General features: G+C 51.7%; 1 protein-coding gene across 1 annotated transcript in view; it reads right to left on the bottom strand.

The window, feature by feature from the left end:
• DNAH9 (dynein axonemal heavy chain 9) overlaps window positions 1-15234 on the bottom strand; it is a 189280-nt gene that overhangs the window by 8222 nt on the left and 165824 nt on the right. Inside the window, 4 exon segments of the mRNA XM_057378622.1 lie at window positions 9254-9436; window positions 12174-12344; window positions 13088-13279; window positions 13641-13832. Coding sequence (XP_057234605.1) covers window positions 9254-9436; window positions 12174-12344; window positions 13088-13279; window positions 13641-13832 — 738 coding nt within the window.

Below are 15234 nucleotides of genomic sequence, written 5' to 3'. Positions count from 1 at the left end.
CTGGGGACAAGGGATGGAGGGACAGGACAAGGGACAATGGATTTAAATTGAAGGAGGACTGGTTTAGGTTAGATATTAGGAAAAAAAAATTGCTAACTTCGAGGGTGGGCAGGCCCTGGCACAGGGTGCCCAGAGCAGCTGTGGCTGCCCCTGGATCCCTGGCAGTGCCCAAGGCCAGGCTGGACATTGGGGCTGCGAGTGACCTGGGACAGGGGGAGGTGTCCCCGCCCATGGTGGGGGTGGCACTGGATGGGCTTTCAGGTCCTTCCAACCCAAACCATGCTGGGATTCCATGACACTCAAAGGTGGATGTGCTGCCTCTCAGAGGGACTTGGGCAGGCTGGAGAATTGAGCTGAGAGGAATTTCAGCAGAGGGAAATGCCAGGTCCTGCAGCTRAGGAGGAGCAACCCAAGCAGTGGCAGCTGCTGGGAGCCCCTGCCTGGAGAACCCTGCAGGAAGGTGTTGGGGCTGTTGGCCGAGCAGCTGAGCATGAGTGACCACCAGCACAGTGACCACAGTGCCCAGGGATGGCTGAGGAGTGCCCAGGGCTGTGTGAGGAGTGCTCAGGGCAGTGTGAGGAATGCCCAGGGCAGTGTGAGGAGTGCCCAGGGATGGTTGAGGAGTGCCCAGGACAGTGTGAGGAGTGCCCAGGGATGGTTGAGGAGTGCCCAGGACAGTGTGAGGAGTGCCCAGGACAGTGTGAGGAGTGGCCAGGGATGGTTGAGGAGTGCCCAGAGCAGTGTGAGGAGTGCCCAGGGCAGTGTGAGGAGTGCCCAGGACAGTGTGAGGAGCAGTGCCAGCAGGTCCATGGCAGCTCTCTGCTCACCACTGGTGAGGCCACTCTGGGACAGTGCTGGGGAGGGCTCAGCCTCAGGAAGAGATGGCTCAGGAGGAATCTCTTCAGCACCAATCAACAACTCACAGTGGAAAGCAAAGAACACAGAGCCAGSCCCTTCTCAGCWGTGTCCAAAGAYGGGGCAAGAGGCAGCAGATGTGTYTAAAAAAAGATTGGATATGGTGCTTGGTGCCATGGTTTAGTTGAGRGTTAGGGCAAGGGTTGGACTCAATGACCTTGAARGTCTCTTCCAACTSTGGTGATTCTGTGACTCTGTAATTCTGTCTGAACTCCAGGATATTCCACTGAMATACAAAGTGAGGGTGGCTGAATGCTGGGACAGGTTGTCCACAGAGGCTGTGGAGTCTCCATTCCTGGAAATGTTCAAAACCCAGCAGGGCCTGGTCCCTGCTCTCCCTGTGCCTGCTCTGGGAAGGGGCTGGACCAGACAATGTGCTGTGATCCCGGCCCACTCAGGCTAAGCAGGATGCAAAGAGAAAACCTGCAAACACTGGCTTGGCTTTCCTGGCACAGAATGATCTCCACAATTCCAGTCTCTGCACGCTCAGCTGCAGGGGCACAATGCCCCCCAGCACTCTGGAGACCTACAGATAATGCCCATCACTGGTTTCTATTGTAAACACTTCCTTTTGTTCCCTTATCTTTGYGCCAAAATCTATCTGATTTACAATTTCTCTTTGCCTCGGGCTAAGTGTTTTTGGAAAGATTAACTGAAATCAGTTGAGCCATGGCTGAGAACAAAGGTGAGGGAATTGGGTCAGTCTATTCACATTAGAAGATTCCAACTGTTCTTTCTCAGGACTTCAGTGCCTCCAGCCGTGAGGTCAGCAGAGGTGCCCTTTGCTGGGGCCACAGAAATCTGAAGCTTTAGCAAAAGTTGAAATCTGCYTAAAGCACCCCCATGGTTGTTTAGCAATGCTTGTCAGAGCCCAGCAGTCAAACATCTCTGCAGTTTGYTCCCATGCTGGCTGTGCCCTACAGGTCACAGACAGCTGCAGGAGGACCAGAGCACAGCTGGATCCTGAGCAGAGCAGCTGGACCAGAGCTGGTCCTTGGAGCAAGAATGGGCTCTCAGTGATGGTCCATGTGCATCCAACACCAGCAAGGGGAGGAGGGCTCACTGCAGGATGATTAAGACTTAGAATCACAGAAYTGTGGAATGGTGAAGGCTGGAAAAGACTTTCAATGTCACCAAGTGCAGTCATAACTGTGACTTGGACATTAGATTTGCCATTAGATTGGCAATTAGATTTAATGTGGAGAAGAATGTGCTGTTTAATATTGGTAAGAGAACGAGGGGGTGCATGGGCTTAAATAAACCACAAACAAAATAAACCACAGCAATCAATAACACAGGGTGTGAACCTCCCCAAACCCTGCCACAGACCATGGCAGGGAAGGAGATGGGATCTGCAGAAAAGGCTCCTGCCAGGACTGCAGCAGCCTCGGTCCCTGAGCTGGGGTTCAGGAACACCCTGGGACTGGAGGAGAACTGCAGAGCAGAGCAGAGCAGCATTTGGCATTTCTTCACCTGSTGTTTGCTGCAGAGACACAGCTGAAGGGGCTGAGAGGCCATCAGTGGGCAGTTTGAAGAGTCATGGAGTCCTTCAGGCTGGAAAAGCACTTTAAGATCACCCAATCCAACCCTCAACCCAGCAGAACAGCAGCACTAAACCATGGCCTCAGGTGCCCCATCCACGTGGGTTTTGGGCACTTCCAGGGGTGGTGGCTCCTTCCAAGCTTGCCCTTGGCAGTCTGTGCTGATGCTTGATAACCCTTTCCATGAAGAAATTTTTCCTAATATCCAATATTGGTGCAACTTGAGGCTGTTTCCTCTTGTCCTGTCCCTTGTCACCTGGGAGAAGGGACACCTGGAGAAGGTGCACCCACCTGGCTACAAACTCCTTAGGGCAAACCAGGCCTGCTGTGGGGTCAGCAAACCTTGCTCCAAGGGAGTGCCCTGCAAAGAGAGCAGAACCTCCCCTCGTGGGCAGACACTGTCAGCAGGACAGGAATCCTCTGAGGTGACCACATTCAGGAATCCTCTGAGGTGACCACACTGAGCAAACACAGCCCTGGGAGCTGCTCGATGGCAGTTCCAACGAGGGCTTGGACACAAACCTGCCCCATCCACTGTGTCCAACTGGAGTGGCAAAGGCTGTCAGTGGGATTCAGGCCCTGGAAATGTACATTTGAGCATTCCTGGTTTTTAGAACTTGACTTACAACCCTTATCGTTTTTTTCTAAACCTTCACCATAAAATTCATTTTGTCTGGCAACAGGTAAGGGCAGGACTTCAAGGGGAAGTCCCCAGCATGCCCCAGTTCCCATGGGAGCTGAGGGCTTGTTTCTACTGCCCTGTGCCTGGAAGACACTGCAGCCCTGGGATCTCCATTCAGACTCCTCCTCCCTCCCAGGGTTTGTGGATTCCCATCCCAAAATCCCCTCCCTGGGGAATGTTAATCTCTMAACAGGATGGACTGGTGCAAGGCAAGATTAAACCTCTGCTCCAGACAYGAGTTGTTAAATGCAGCGAGGTTTTAAAGGCAGAAGTATCTGAACCTGCTAGGTTTCCCCACAGAGAGCAGATTTCTGRTGGATAGAGAAAATCCTGAGTACAAAGGATTTAAGATGGGTTTAGAAGCTAAAACAGCAAATAAGGTTAAATGAAAAGCTGGAAGCAGAAGAATTTGCAATTAGTACTAAAATATGAGGAACAACCTTCCAAAATCCACCTCCCCCGGGCCATTTCAGCTGAGCAGGGACCACGTGAGTCTCTGCCATCTCGTGATYTCTCTTCAAGGGTTTTACATTAGTGGGGAATCTCAAAAATTGTGGGTTACCTGGCCAACAGGCTTTAAGGGGCAGGGTAATTCCAAATACAAAGGTCAAACACAAATTAAAGGGGTCTCAAGTTGTCATTTGCCAGGAAGTGACAGAGGAACACAAAGGCAGGGCAGGCTCCAGTGGGTTCCTCTCGGGCACCTGTCCCAGGTTCCATGGAAGGTGTACCCAAAGCAGTCTGTATCCTATTCCCATCTCCATGAGCTGTTAAACCAGCTGGGGCAGAGCTCTTTATCCTCAGCATGACCCAGCCCTGATAACACCCTCCGGGGGCCATCTCTGCTCATGGGCCATCCAGGGCTCTGGGAATGACCCATGGAATTCCATCATCCCATTGGGAGATGCCCCGCCCAGAGAGGAGGAGCTGCACATCCCTACTGGCACAGAAACTGAGGCTGTGGGACACTGGGACACTGCTCCCACTGCATTCCCAGAGGAGAGGAGCTCCAGAAGCAGCCCTGGAGCTGCAGAGACGGACTGGAGCTGTGTGCAGGATCAGCGCTTGGACGAGAGCACATCCATCAGTGCAACGGGGCTGCAGCACCTCCCTGCCCTACAGGGTGTCAGGGGGTGCTCTGACTCTGCCAGTTTAAGTTGTTGTTTCTGTATTATTGCCTTTAGTTTAATTTTTCCTATTAAATTGTGGTTCTGRCTTAGAATCTCTCACAACATATTKGCATYRGGGTRATTSCCCGCTGGTTTTCTTCCAAACTAGCACAGCACCTGAGCTGTTCCACTCTCTCTGTAASAACCTTTARGGCAATTTACTGACCCACAATCAGAGCTCACCCCACAGGGAAGCAGAGGGGCTGGCAGAGTGTCACCAGGCTGTCAYGATGGCCTGGCCTCACTGGGGACAGCTGTCATGGCTTTGTCACTGAGCACCTTCTGCTGGCTGCRGACAGGAGCATCACTGTGATTCCTGCATGCCCCAGGGGCCATCATCTCCCACCTCAGGGGAAACTGGACACAGACAGAAACTGTCAGTGGGCCGGGCTAAAGCCACTGGCTGGGCTAAAGCCATTGGGCTGGGCCAAAGTCATGGCAAGACCAGGCAGGAAATAAAGTCTGAGGGATAAAGTCCTGCAGTGGCCACAGCAGGACACCAATATTGGAGGATTTTGCACTCCTGGAAGTGTTTCACCACCAGTAAGAAYGTTGCAGAACATCTGCAAGCAGCCAAATTGATTTAAAGACAGCCCCCCCTCGATCATATATCATGTCTAGTTTTACTTTCAGGAAACAAATGAATTAGCAAATGTAATTCTCAGCAAGGCTCGAGAAAAGCAATTTTTAAAGCCTGCGCACTCAAGCATGCTTTGAGTCTCCTGTGAGGGTTCAAAGCATCTACAGCAGTAATCTCATAGAGTTGTCCAAACACAATTATGCATAAATTAGCATTTCAGATGCTGAATACTAAAGTGCATCAGAAATTATTCAAGTTACTTTTAAAAATTTTTTTTCTCCCAAACGCTGGGAGTGATTTTCATTTAAAGACACCCTTGAAGGAAATCCTAATCAGCCCACAGCCATTCCCTCAAGATGAGCACACTATTGGCACAAATTATTTTCTCCGTTCAGGTTATTTTCACTTGATACTCAGCTTGCCTATCAAAATTTGGTCTTTGTTATTTTATAATACATATTATCCTCATTTTGGAGGCTCATCCTTCACCCAAATTGCAAACTAGAGGATCTGCTTGCAGAAAGTGAGGCTGGTACAACATTAACATGCAAGTGCTTCAGCCCAGCCTCTGGTCCCACCCAAGCCAGCCAGAACAAAGGCCTTTGAAATGCAACACGCCAGTTATTTTTGATGGCTACCAGTCTATTGCAATTTCTCTTCCTCCTAATGGGATGTCTCCTATTTTTGGACCAAACAATCACTTTCCGCTACAACGACACGATGAATTATTCAAAAATTCAAATTAGGCGTGACATTTCCAAATCGCCTTCTTTTGGCAGATAGTCAGTTAAAAACAAGTCTTGTTTTCTCTGGGCTTTATTTATTCTCTGCTGAGCTCTGCAGGGCCCSGTTTGTAAACTCGTCTCCTCTGAGTGCTGTCAGTGCAGACCCCCAGCCCCAGAGCCCTCACAGATCTCGCAGGAAGGAACAATCAAAGCAGGATTTCTTCTCCAAGCTGACTGTAAGGCCCAGAAGTCAAGTCAGGGCATCAGCAGAAAGAGCCATCAGCACCGTCTGGCTGTTCCAAAGGTGGGCACCTCTGGTCCCCAAGGTGATAGGGGTGATATTTGGTAGGAGGTGATATGTGGGTGATATTTGATGATTTTTGCCTTTTCTTTTTATGTGCCCTTTTAGATGTTTTCTGTACCCTTTTTGTATTCCGGGTACCCTTAGCCTACATGGTTGTAATTTTTTGTAACCTGATATTCTAGCTCAATTTTGGGTTCTGCTGGGCAGAGAGACCAAAAATCCTCAGTAGGAGGCTGGTGAGTCCCATGCTATCTCAAAACTTGAGGTTTCCATCTTGGTTGGAACCCTCACTCTAGAACATATTTTGAAAAATGAGCTCCAGCCTTATCTGCAGAGAAATTCTTTAGAATAGGGGGACATTACTTCATTTATTAAGTTTCTTGCTAGAGGATTCTAAGCAAATATGCTAATTTGCATGGTCTATAAAAATTGTATACATATAATATGGAAAGTGCATCCTGACATATTCTACTTTAAAGAGCTGTGCACATGGGATCCTATTAAAATACCAATGTAAACCCCTTTTATCCCTTTAACCCTGTCTGCCTCATAATTCTAARACCAGCCAAAAGGCATCAGGGGGCATTGAACAGTGTTTTGGGTCATGCACAGGGYCTAATTCAGTTCTGCAGGGACCCACACATGACATTTGGCTGCAGACACAGAAAAACTGGGCTCCAGCTGTGCCAGGGGAGCCCTGGTTTGGGTTTTAGGAAAGCTTTCTTCACGCAGTGGGCTGTAAAGCATTGGACCAGGGCAGGGCTGGAGTCACCAACCATGCACTGACAGAATATTCCGAGCTGGGAGGGACCCACAGGGATCATCAAGTSCAGCTCTTAACTGAATGGTCTGYACARGGATGGAACCCAAAGCCTTGGCGGGGTCAGCAGCAGGATCTGAGCAGCTGAGCCAAYGCACCCTGGAAGTGCCMAAAACCCACGTGGATGGGGCACCTGAGGCCATGGTTTAGTGCTGCTGGGTTGAGGGTTGGATTGGGTGATCTTAAAGTGCTTTTCCAGCMTGAAGGAMTCCATGACTCTTCAAACTGCCCACTGATGGCCTCTCAGCCCCTTCAGCTGTGTCTCTGCAGCAAACAGCAGGTGAAGAAATGCCAAATGCTGCTCTGCTCTGCAGTTCTCCTCCAGTCCTGGGGTGTCCCTGAACCCCAGCTCAGGCACCGAGGCTGCTGCAGTCCTGGCAGGAGCCTTTTCTGCAGATCCCATCTCCTTCCCTGCCATGGTTTGTGGCAGGGTTTGGGGAGGTTTGCACCCTGTGTTACTGATTGCTGTGGTTTATTTTGTTTGTGGTTTATTTAGGCCCATGCACCCCCTCGTTCCCTTACCAATATGAAACAGCATATTCTTCCCCACATTAAATCTAATTGCCACACATTGTCCAAGTCACAATTATATCTTGTTTGGGGCTCTGGGATTGAAACATTAAATCACTTCTGTTTACCTGTCTCAGGAAACAGAATTTTCAATTCCGCTGCCTTATGCTCGAAAATAAGAGAAATCTGTTTATGATAATTGAAGACATAAATATCAGCTTATTTCCAAATGGGCTGCACTCACTGACCCACCACAAGGGCCTGTGATGTCTCTCCTTTAACTGAGACCAGAAGCACCAGCACCAAATGCAGATACATCTGCAGCTGCTGGGTCCAGGGTGCAACTGGGGTTTGGGAACAGCTCGGTCCCAAAATCCCCAAGCTAAGCCTGCCCCTCCTTGTGCACCATGCAGGRAGGGCAGCTGGACATGTCTCTTCCCAGCTACCGCTGGGATTTTTTGGGATTTGGGATGACATTTTACCTTGGGGCAGGCCCTCCTCACTCACCCTCAGCTCTTCCTATGGATGGGCTGTGTCAGAGCCCAGCTCCTGCAGTCATGATGGTCCCCACGCTGTGCAAACCAGCTGTGGGAGCTGAACATTCCAGGGAAATGGGGTAACAACCTGTCACTGCAGAGAGGATGGAGCAGGGAATGCCCACAGTGATGGCCTTTCTCACTGCCTCACTCAGGAGATCCCCCAGGGCCAGCTGAGTGTGGAGATGGGGCAGGGCAGTGTTGGAGCTCATGCTGTCAGCCCAGGCTGCATTCCTTGGGCCTTCCCAAGGGGTGGACACACCTGGACATAGGGAAGAGTCCTTGGGGGTGACAGGGGGAAGGGGCAGTGCTGTTACCAGGACTGGCCAGGCAGCTCCTCCCTCTCTGGCACTGCAGCCTGGTCCCTGCTGGTTCATCCCCCAGTGGGCACCCAGAGCCTTCTGAGTGCCTGGGGGAATGCAGGAGGTGATTCCTCCTGCCAGGGGATGCAGCATCAATCACAGCCCTCCCTCACACCCTGCTGAGCCCAGAAATCTGCATCCTGACCATGGTGGGGCAAGGCCAGCACCCAGGGGACACAGACATCCCCTCCTGGGGCAGATGGGTGGAGAAGCAGCTCCCTGGAGCCCCAGGGATGGGGACCCACAGGGAAGGGGAGCTCCTTCCCTCCTCCAGCAGCACATGGCTCGTACCCAGCAAGGGCAGTTGTAGCTCTTGCAAAACTCTCATGTTTTCAGCCTYTTTCTCTTAGAGTTCTGTACATTCTGTGCCTTCACACAAACCCAGCCTTTGATTTGAGCTCAGCCTCTGCCTCTGAGACACTTTGTTCCAAGCTCCCCCCATTCATGACACTTCATGAAACGCTGTGATTTTTGGCTCACCTTTAAGTAGGCCATGTCTCAGTTTGTGAGTGACCTTCTGAGGCTGGGCCACAATCTGGGGTGACCAGAAGTGCTTGGCCCCTGTTCCCAGCAGGGAGACACTGCTGTGTGTGCCCAGAACCCCTCCCAGCCTCCCAGTGCCTGCGGACACCATGCCCCTGGAAATCTGTGGGAAGCCAGTGAGAGACTGCAGCTCACTGTGCCTTCCAATCACAAAAAGGTAAAAGAGCTCAGCTGTTGCCAAAGGAGATRTTTGGTTACCAACCCAGGAGCATTTGTGAGACCTTAATGATAAAGATCTCCTGCTGGGATGAAGAGTCCAGGAAGCAGCCACTTAAAAGGAGATGCTCAGCTACCAGCTGGAGAGGGCATTTGTGGGGGACTCATGGCAGATTTTGGTCCCCCGTTCATGGTGTTTGTGTGATGTGGAGAGGGACTGGGAAACAATAAAGGGCTGACGCCTGACACCTTCCTCCTGCATCCATCGGCGTGTGAGGTCTGTGCCCACAGAAATCCACCTGGGAGCCCTCTCCCCTGGAGCCAGGCTGGTTCTGCAGCCAGCAGCCCATTATTCCCTGTGACCCTGGCATTCCCTGAGCACCACCCAGCAGAGTTTCCAGCTTTCCTACCCTCAGCCCCAGCTCCAGCTCCGTGAGCGAGCGCCTGATTTCAGCCGTGAGGATGTTCATGCGCTCGCACTCCTGGAGGGCAACCACGGCATAGGGCGTCCTCTCCTCCACCTTGGCCATCAGCTCGGCCATGTTGAACTCATCCGGGAGCTTCTCCAGCATTTCCTCCAGAAGGGCTTTCACCTGTGCCAAAGGGAGAAGAGAAGGGGATGCTGGTGAGTGATCCCTGGGCTCACAACTGCCTGAACTGTGAGAACTTCATCTGCCTGTCAGTGTCTCTAAAACCATCCCTGTCACCTTTCAAAGAATTTGCCTCATCCTGKTAAAGTCCAAGTGCTTACAGAAGTTAATGTCAGAGGAGCAGCTTTCAAAATGATGGTTTAAAAACGTCCCYGTGACATGTGGCAGCCTCCTCTCTTCTTGGCTCCCATATTTCTCCTGAGGTCACACTCACGAGGAGATGGATGGGACTGGAGCCTCAGCTGAGCCTCAGGACAAGRCAGCTTATGAGATGGTTTTCTCCGGTGTACTGATGGAGAGAGGCGATTATGTAAAATTGAATTTTAAGCTGAATTTGGCATTCTGGACTAATGGAGTCATAGAAGAAGAGCATAATGAAACAAAATTATTTTCTGGTCACCATCACAGCTTCTTCGTGACTCTAAGTACTAAAAAGAGCCAGCTCCAATGCAACAGGATCCTTTTAGTGTCTAAAAAATTAAATGAAAGAGACAAACCCCTTCTGACAATGAGGCACAAAGCCCCTTCTGTCCATGGGATCAGCTGCATTCCCCAGGTYTACATGGGCAGCTTGCTGGCTCTCTGAAAGCTTTGCTTTACTTCTAACCTGGAACCTGAGCAAGACTTCTGCTTCTGAGGACTTTYTGAGTGCACATAATACAGCTAAAATTCCATCATGGTCCAAAGTGCCAAACCTGGCGTGCAGGGCCAGCGCCAGCTGCCAGCCAGGACAGGGCCATTTTACTGCCACCAACATTTGTATTTTGAACCCTGCACGACAACTTCCTGCCATTGCTGCCCTTCCAAAGCATCCACTCTGGTCAGCAGTGGCCATGTGTGGGCAGTCAGTGAAGCCACACAGGTGGAAAAGCTCCTCAGCTGCACCTCGGGGCAGCACAGAAATAGCCGCTCATTTGAAATTCCCCTGCAAGTCACTTTGGCTCCAATTCCTCCACGACAATTGCAGCTCGTTTGCTGTAATGCAACCTCAGAAATCCGTGGGAGTAACYGGACTTGTCAGAGCCTCGGGAAAATGACAGGCTCACATTTTCCCAAAATCACCTCAGCCAAAGCGGGGGCTGGATCTCCGTCAGTGCAGGAGCTGAGAGACAAAGCTGTGCTCACTCCCATCCGAGGAGCAAGYGGAAGGGACAGCTTGGATAATGACCGAGATCACCCCGGAGGAAAATGAGCTGGTGGAGCGTGTCCCCAGGCACGACACAGCCTGCTGAGGTCACACTCTGCTCGTTCTCAGGCAGGTTTTATTCCCAGACACAGCCACGAGGACTTCTGTGCTCCTGTGAGAGCCCTCTTGGCTGTCACCAGGAGTTTGCAKGGTGGCCTGTGACACCACTGCTGGGGCACTCACTGATCATTGTGCTTCATGGCTGAGGAGTTTATTTGTATTTCAGTAACGAAAGGAGTGGGAGGGGAGAAGAGCAACTCACATTTGCTATCTCTGAACATCTTGTTTGGCTTTGCTGCCTATGGGTTATTCCCTTCACCTCAGGTTCCAGTGTGAACTGAAAATTGACCATTCTGGGCACTTCTAGGAGCCTCTCAGAGGAAGGCTGACAGTTCCCCAGCCCCACACAGAGCCAAAGGAAGCTCGTGTGAAAACACAGGCTCCATATCAGCTGCCTATTGTAAATCATTCATTAATTCACAAAGCTTCAAACACAGAGCTGGCACCTGAAGAGTGCAGGAGTGAAAACCTGAGCATGTGTTGGCTGATTACAGATCCTGTTAGGGATGCCTGGGCCATGTTTTAATGAGCTGTGAGCTTCCACAGGGAGGGCTGAGATCAGCCCAGGACACAGGCACAGCAGAGGAGCTCAGCTGGAAAGAAGGAATTACAAGGGCCTGGGGAGCAGGGGGAACATGGTGGCAGTGGAGGGAGAAGGGCTGAGCACTGGGTGGCACACGGTGGGTGTGCTCAGGGCCATTGCTGTGCCTGTCACAGGGGGKGCACAGGGACTGCTGGCTCAGAGAGGGTTTATTTACAMTGMAGAGAATRAGAGRRRGGTGTCTTTACAAACAAACTGTGGGRATGCTGGKAGAWAAGGGCAGATCCTGACAGGTGAAAGGAGCAATGATGGAACCATAAATTYCACAKGAATTCCACCCATTGACACAGACTGGTACTGACCCMAGGCACTGCTAAACCCCTGCACTGAGAGAAAAACAACAGAGACACAAAGAATAAAAAGGGGGGATGCACATGAGAAGGGGTCTGTAGGGTCTGTATTAGGGGATTGGGGCAGTCTGTACCTCTCCAGTCCCTCAGCAATGGGGAAAGAGAGAGGGAAATGYGGCYGGGAAATTGGGATAAAATGRAGGCTGCRYCCTCCAGCAATTGGAGAGACCCCATGGAAATGYCCCATGGCCTCTCCCTTTATTYRAATAAAGTYACWGGACTGCTCTGTCTCCTTTTTGTACATAAAYCTCTGGWGTTTGTGTATTAATTTTCCAGACAACATCACCTGGAGAGGGTGATAGGGAAGGCACTGCAGTGCATGGGGTAATTAAGAGGTGCTGTCCCGTTACTGCCAATGCTCAGTTTCATCCCACCATGGCGATGTTCTGCATGAACCAGGCTGTGGGCAGGCAAAGAGCACTGGACAGGACTGAGGATGAGACAGGGACCAAAGCCCAGCAGCTCCTCCCTGTGCCCTCTCACCGTGTCCTCCCTGGTGCCTGCTCCTCCCTGTCCGGCGCTGCTGTCCCGGGGCTGCAGCTCCAGCACGGTGCGCAGCAGCTGCTCTGAGCTCTGTGTCAGGAAGCCGATCTCAGCGTTGGGATGGAGGCCGTACAGGTAGGGAGACTCTGGGGGCAGGGCATCGTCTATGTACTGCACAGAGAGAGCAAGAGTGGGTTAGAAACAGAGCTGCCAGCGCTGGAACCATCCCCCCAAACAGAGCAGCCCCGATGACCCCGCTCTGCCTGYGGCTGAAACACCAGGGAAGCGATGGACGAAGGAGAGCACAAATGTTTACAGAACTGCTTCTGCTCCTGCTGAGAAAATTCTGTAATTGCTGGAGTTTGCCTTGTCTCTGTATCTCAGGCTGGACCTTCTCTAGCAATTATCTGCTGTGCATTTCAGCATCAGCATCCTGAAATCTCTGGTGGGAATTGAGCTTCCAGTAGTTAAGTTTTATGAACACAGCCAGGCTAATAYGCCTCCCTGTGCTGCTGCATTTGTGTATAAAGAACAGATGAGATCCCTAAGTAGATCAACAAGACCCTTCAGTGATTCTCATCAAAACTGATGATAAAAGGGGCTTGAAAGGGCCATTTCAGCAAACAGTATGTGGATGTAATTTTCCGGGAGCCCTGCTTAAGTCTCAAGCACCAATAGAGCTCTTCTATTCATGCATGAACAGAATGAGCCCATGATGAAGTAGCAAATTASCATTAGACTTAGTTCATCCAGGGGAATGCTGAAACATCCACAAGCACAGAGCATAGTGGAAATAAGAGGAACAGTGCAGGAACATTGCAGCCCTGCTCCTGCCTCCTAAGGCTGATTATGGGGCAGTTATGGGAGCCATTTCATTTCCATGTATAAATAGTGTCAGCAAACAAAGAGCTCACCTGATGGTAGCCATTGTAGTCCATGTTCCCTGGGAGGGGAAACCCTGGAGCAAGGCAGAGCTCTCCCTCCATCATCTCTGGCTTGATAAACTCCTCCAGGTAGGTTCTGCAGAGCCGCCTGTCCCAGTCATCCGTGATGTGGCCGCCGTACATGATCTCACCCACCAGGTAGCGCAGGTCATCGTACGGGACCTGGGCAGGGAGCACGGAGGGTTTGGGCAGCTCTGAGGGCTGCAGGCTGAGACCAAGCACTGCCCTGCACCCTCGGGGCTCCCCCGCGCTGGGCCACCCTTCCCAGCAAACAAACATCAGGCAGGAGGTAAATCCTGCCCCACAAAGGCTGGATCACTGCACTTTCCCACTGAGTGAGCAGCACTGAGGCCTCCCATCATCTCCTCCCATCTCCTCCCATCTCCTCCCCAAACCGTCGCATTCTGAACCCCAAAACCACCAAGGAAATGGCATTTCAGAGCACTTCCCCAGAGCTCCAGCTCAAACCAGGTTACCCGCAGTGGTTCAAAGGCAGCAGGCAGCCCCGCTGTGGTGCCCCCACCTTGGAGCTGTTCTCCAGGTAGTTGTAGAGCACGCTGACGGAGATGGTGAGGTCCCCGGTGCTGAAGGGGTACGGGCGGTTCCAGCCCTGCGCGCCAAACTTGCGCCTCTCAGCCACCACGGCGTGGAAGTAGCAGAGGGTGAAGAGGATGCTCCTGAACTCCTTCTCCTGGCTGCACATCTCCAGGGTGTCCTGCAACACAGGCACGGCCCCTGCCCTAAGTGACCCCCAGGGAACCCAAACACACCAGGTTTGGACAGAGGTGAATCACAGAATCACAGAGTCTGAGGCTGCAAAACACCCCCAAAGCATCAGATTTGACATTCAACCAAACACGTCCATGCCTGATTAAACACATTGTGAACCATATTTTTTGAACATTTCCAGGATGGTTCCTCCACCACTTCCTTGGGTAGCCTGTTCCCCTGTTTAACCACTYTTCCAGTGAAGAAATTTGTTCTCACATCCAACCTGAACCTCCCTGGTGCTGCTTGTTGCCATTGCCCCTTGTTACCTGGGAGAAGAGGCCAACCAAACTATCCTCCAGTTCATTTTTGCATCATAACACATGGACTAATTTTCAAAGTCAGTGCCTTTGCATTGCAAATTTATTGGCAAATTCCAACAAGTATTTTCTGATTTAACATTTACCATTTCCAGCTGTGAGTGGCTTTGCACAGGAGCACACACAGTGAAGGAAGGACACGTGCAGCCACTCAAYGCCCCATCACCTGCATGTGCTCAACATCCCTCACCAGAAGGATGGAGAGAGAGCCACAGAATCACAGAATTCTCTGTTGGAAGAGACCTTAAAATCCATGTTGTTCCAACCCCCTTCTATGGCAGGGACACCTCCCACTGTCCCAGGTCACTCCCAGCCCCAATGTCCAGCCTGGCCTTGGGCACTGCCAGGGATCCAGGGGCAGCCACAGCTGCTCTGGGCACCCTGTGCCAGGGCCTGCCCACCCTCCCAGGGAACAATTCCTTCCCAATATCCAACCTCTATCTACCCTCCTTCAATTTAAATCCATTCCCCCTTGTCCTGTCCCTTCAGACCCATGTCCTGAGTCCCTCTCCAGCTTTCCTGGAGCCCCTTTAGGTACTGGATGGGGTTCAAAAGTTTCTCTGGAGTTTTCTCTCCTCCAACCCTCTGAGCAAATTCCTGGTCTCCTTGGGACCTGTTCCAGCTGTGTTTGGGSTCCCAGAGTGGGACTGAGCACTGCAGGTGGACTTCACCAAAGCAAAGCAGAGATATCCCACAGGAGAGAGGAATCCCCCAAGATCTGCCACCTTCTGAGCAGAGAGGCTGCAATAATGCACTGGGGATCCTAAAAGGCACTTGGAGGGCTGAGAGCATCTCAGACCCTTTTGGGGGGTCCAGCTGTGAGCTGGGAGTGCCAAGGCATGGGTGCTGTGGGTCAGGGTGGCAGGACACRGTGCTCGGTGTCCCCAGGACAGGAACCATCAGGAACACCAGCACTCAGCCCTCGTGTCACATGGCAGATGGGGTGAAGGCTGAGAGCTTTGGCTGCATCCTGCCCTGGGCCCTAGGGCTGTTCCTGGGGATCCTGCAGGGCTGGGATCCTGCCCTGGG

Source organism: Malurus melanocephalus, unplaced genomic scaffold, assembly GCF_030028575.1.
Source record: "Malurus melanocephalus ecotype Western Australia unplaced genomic scaffold, MMel_1.1 scaffold_368, whole genome shotgun sequence".
Classification (NCBI taxonomy): domain Eukaryota; kingdom Metazoa; phylum Chordata; class Aves; order Passeriformes; family Maluridae; genus Malurus; species Malurus melanocephalus.
The sequence above is the reverse complement of the archived record's forward strand: the minus strand, read 5'-3'. Positions and strand labels throughout refer to the sequence as shown.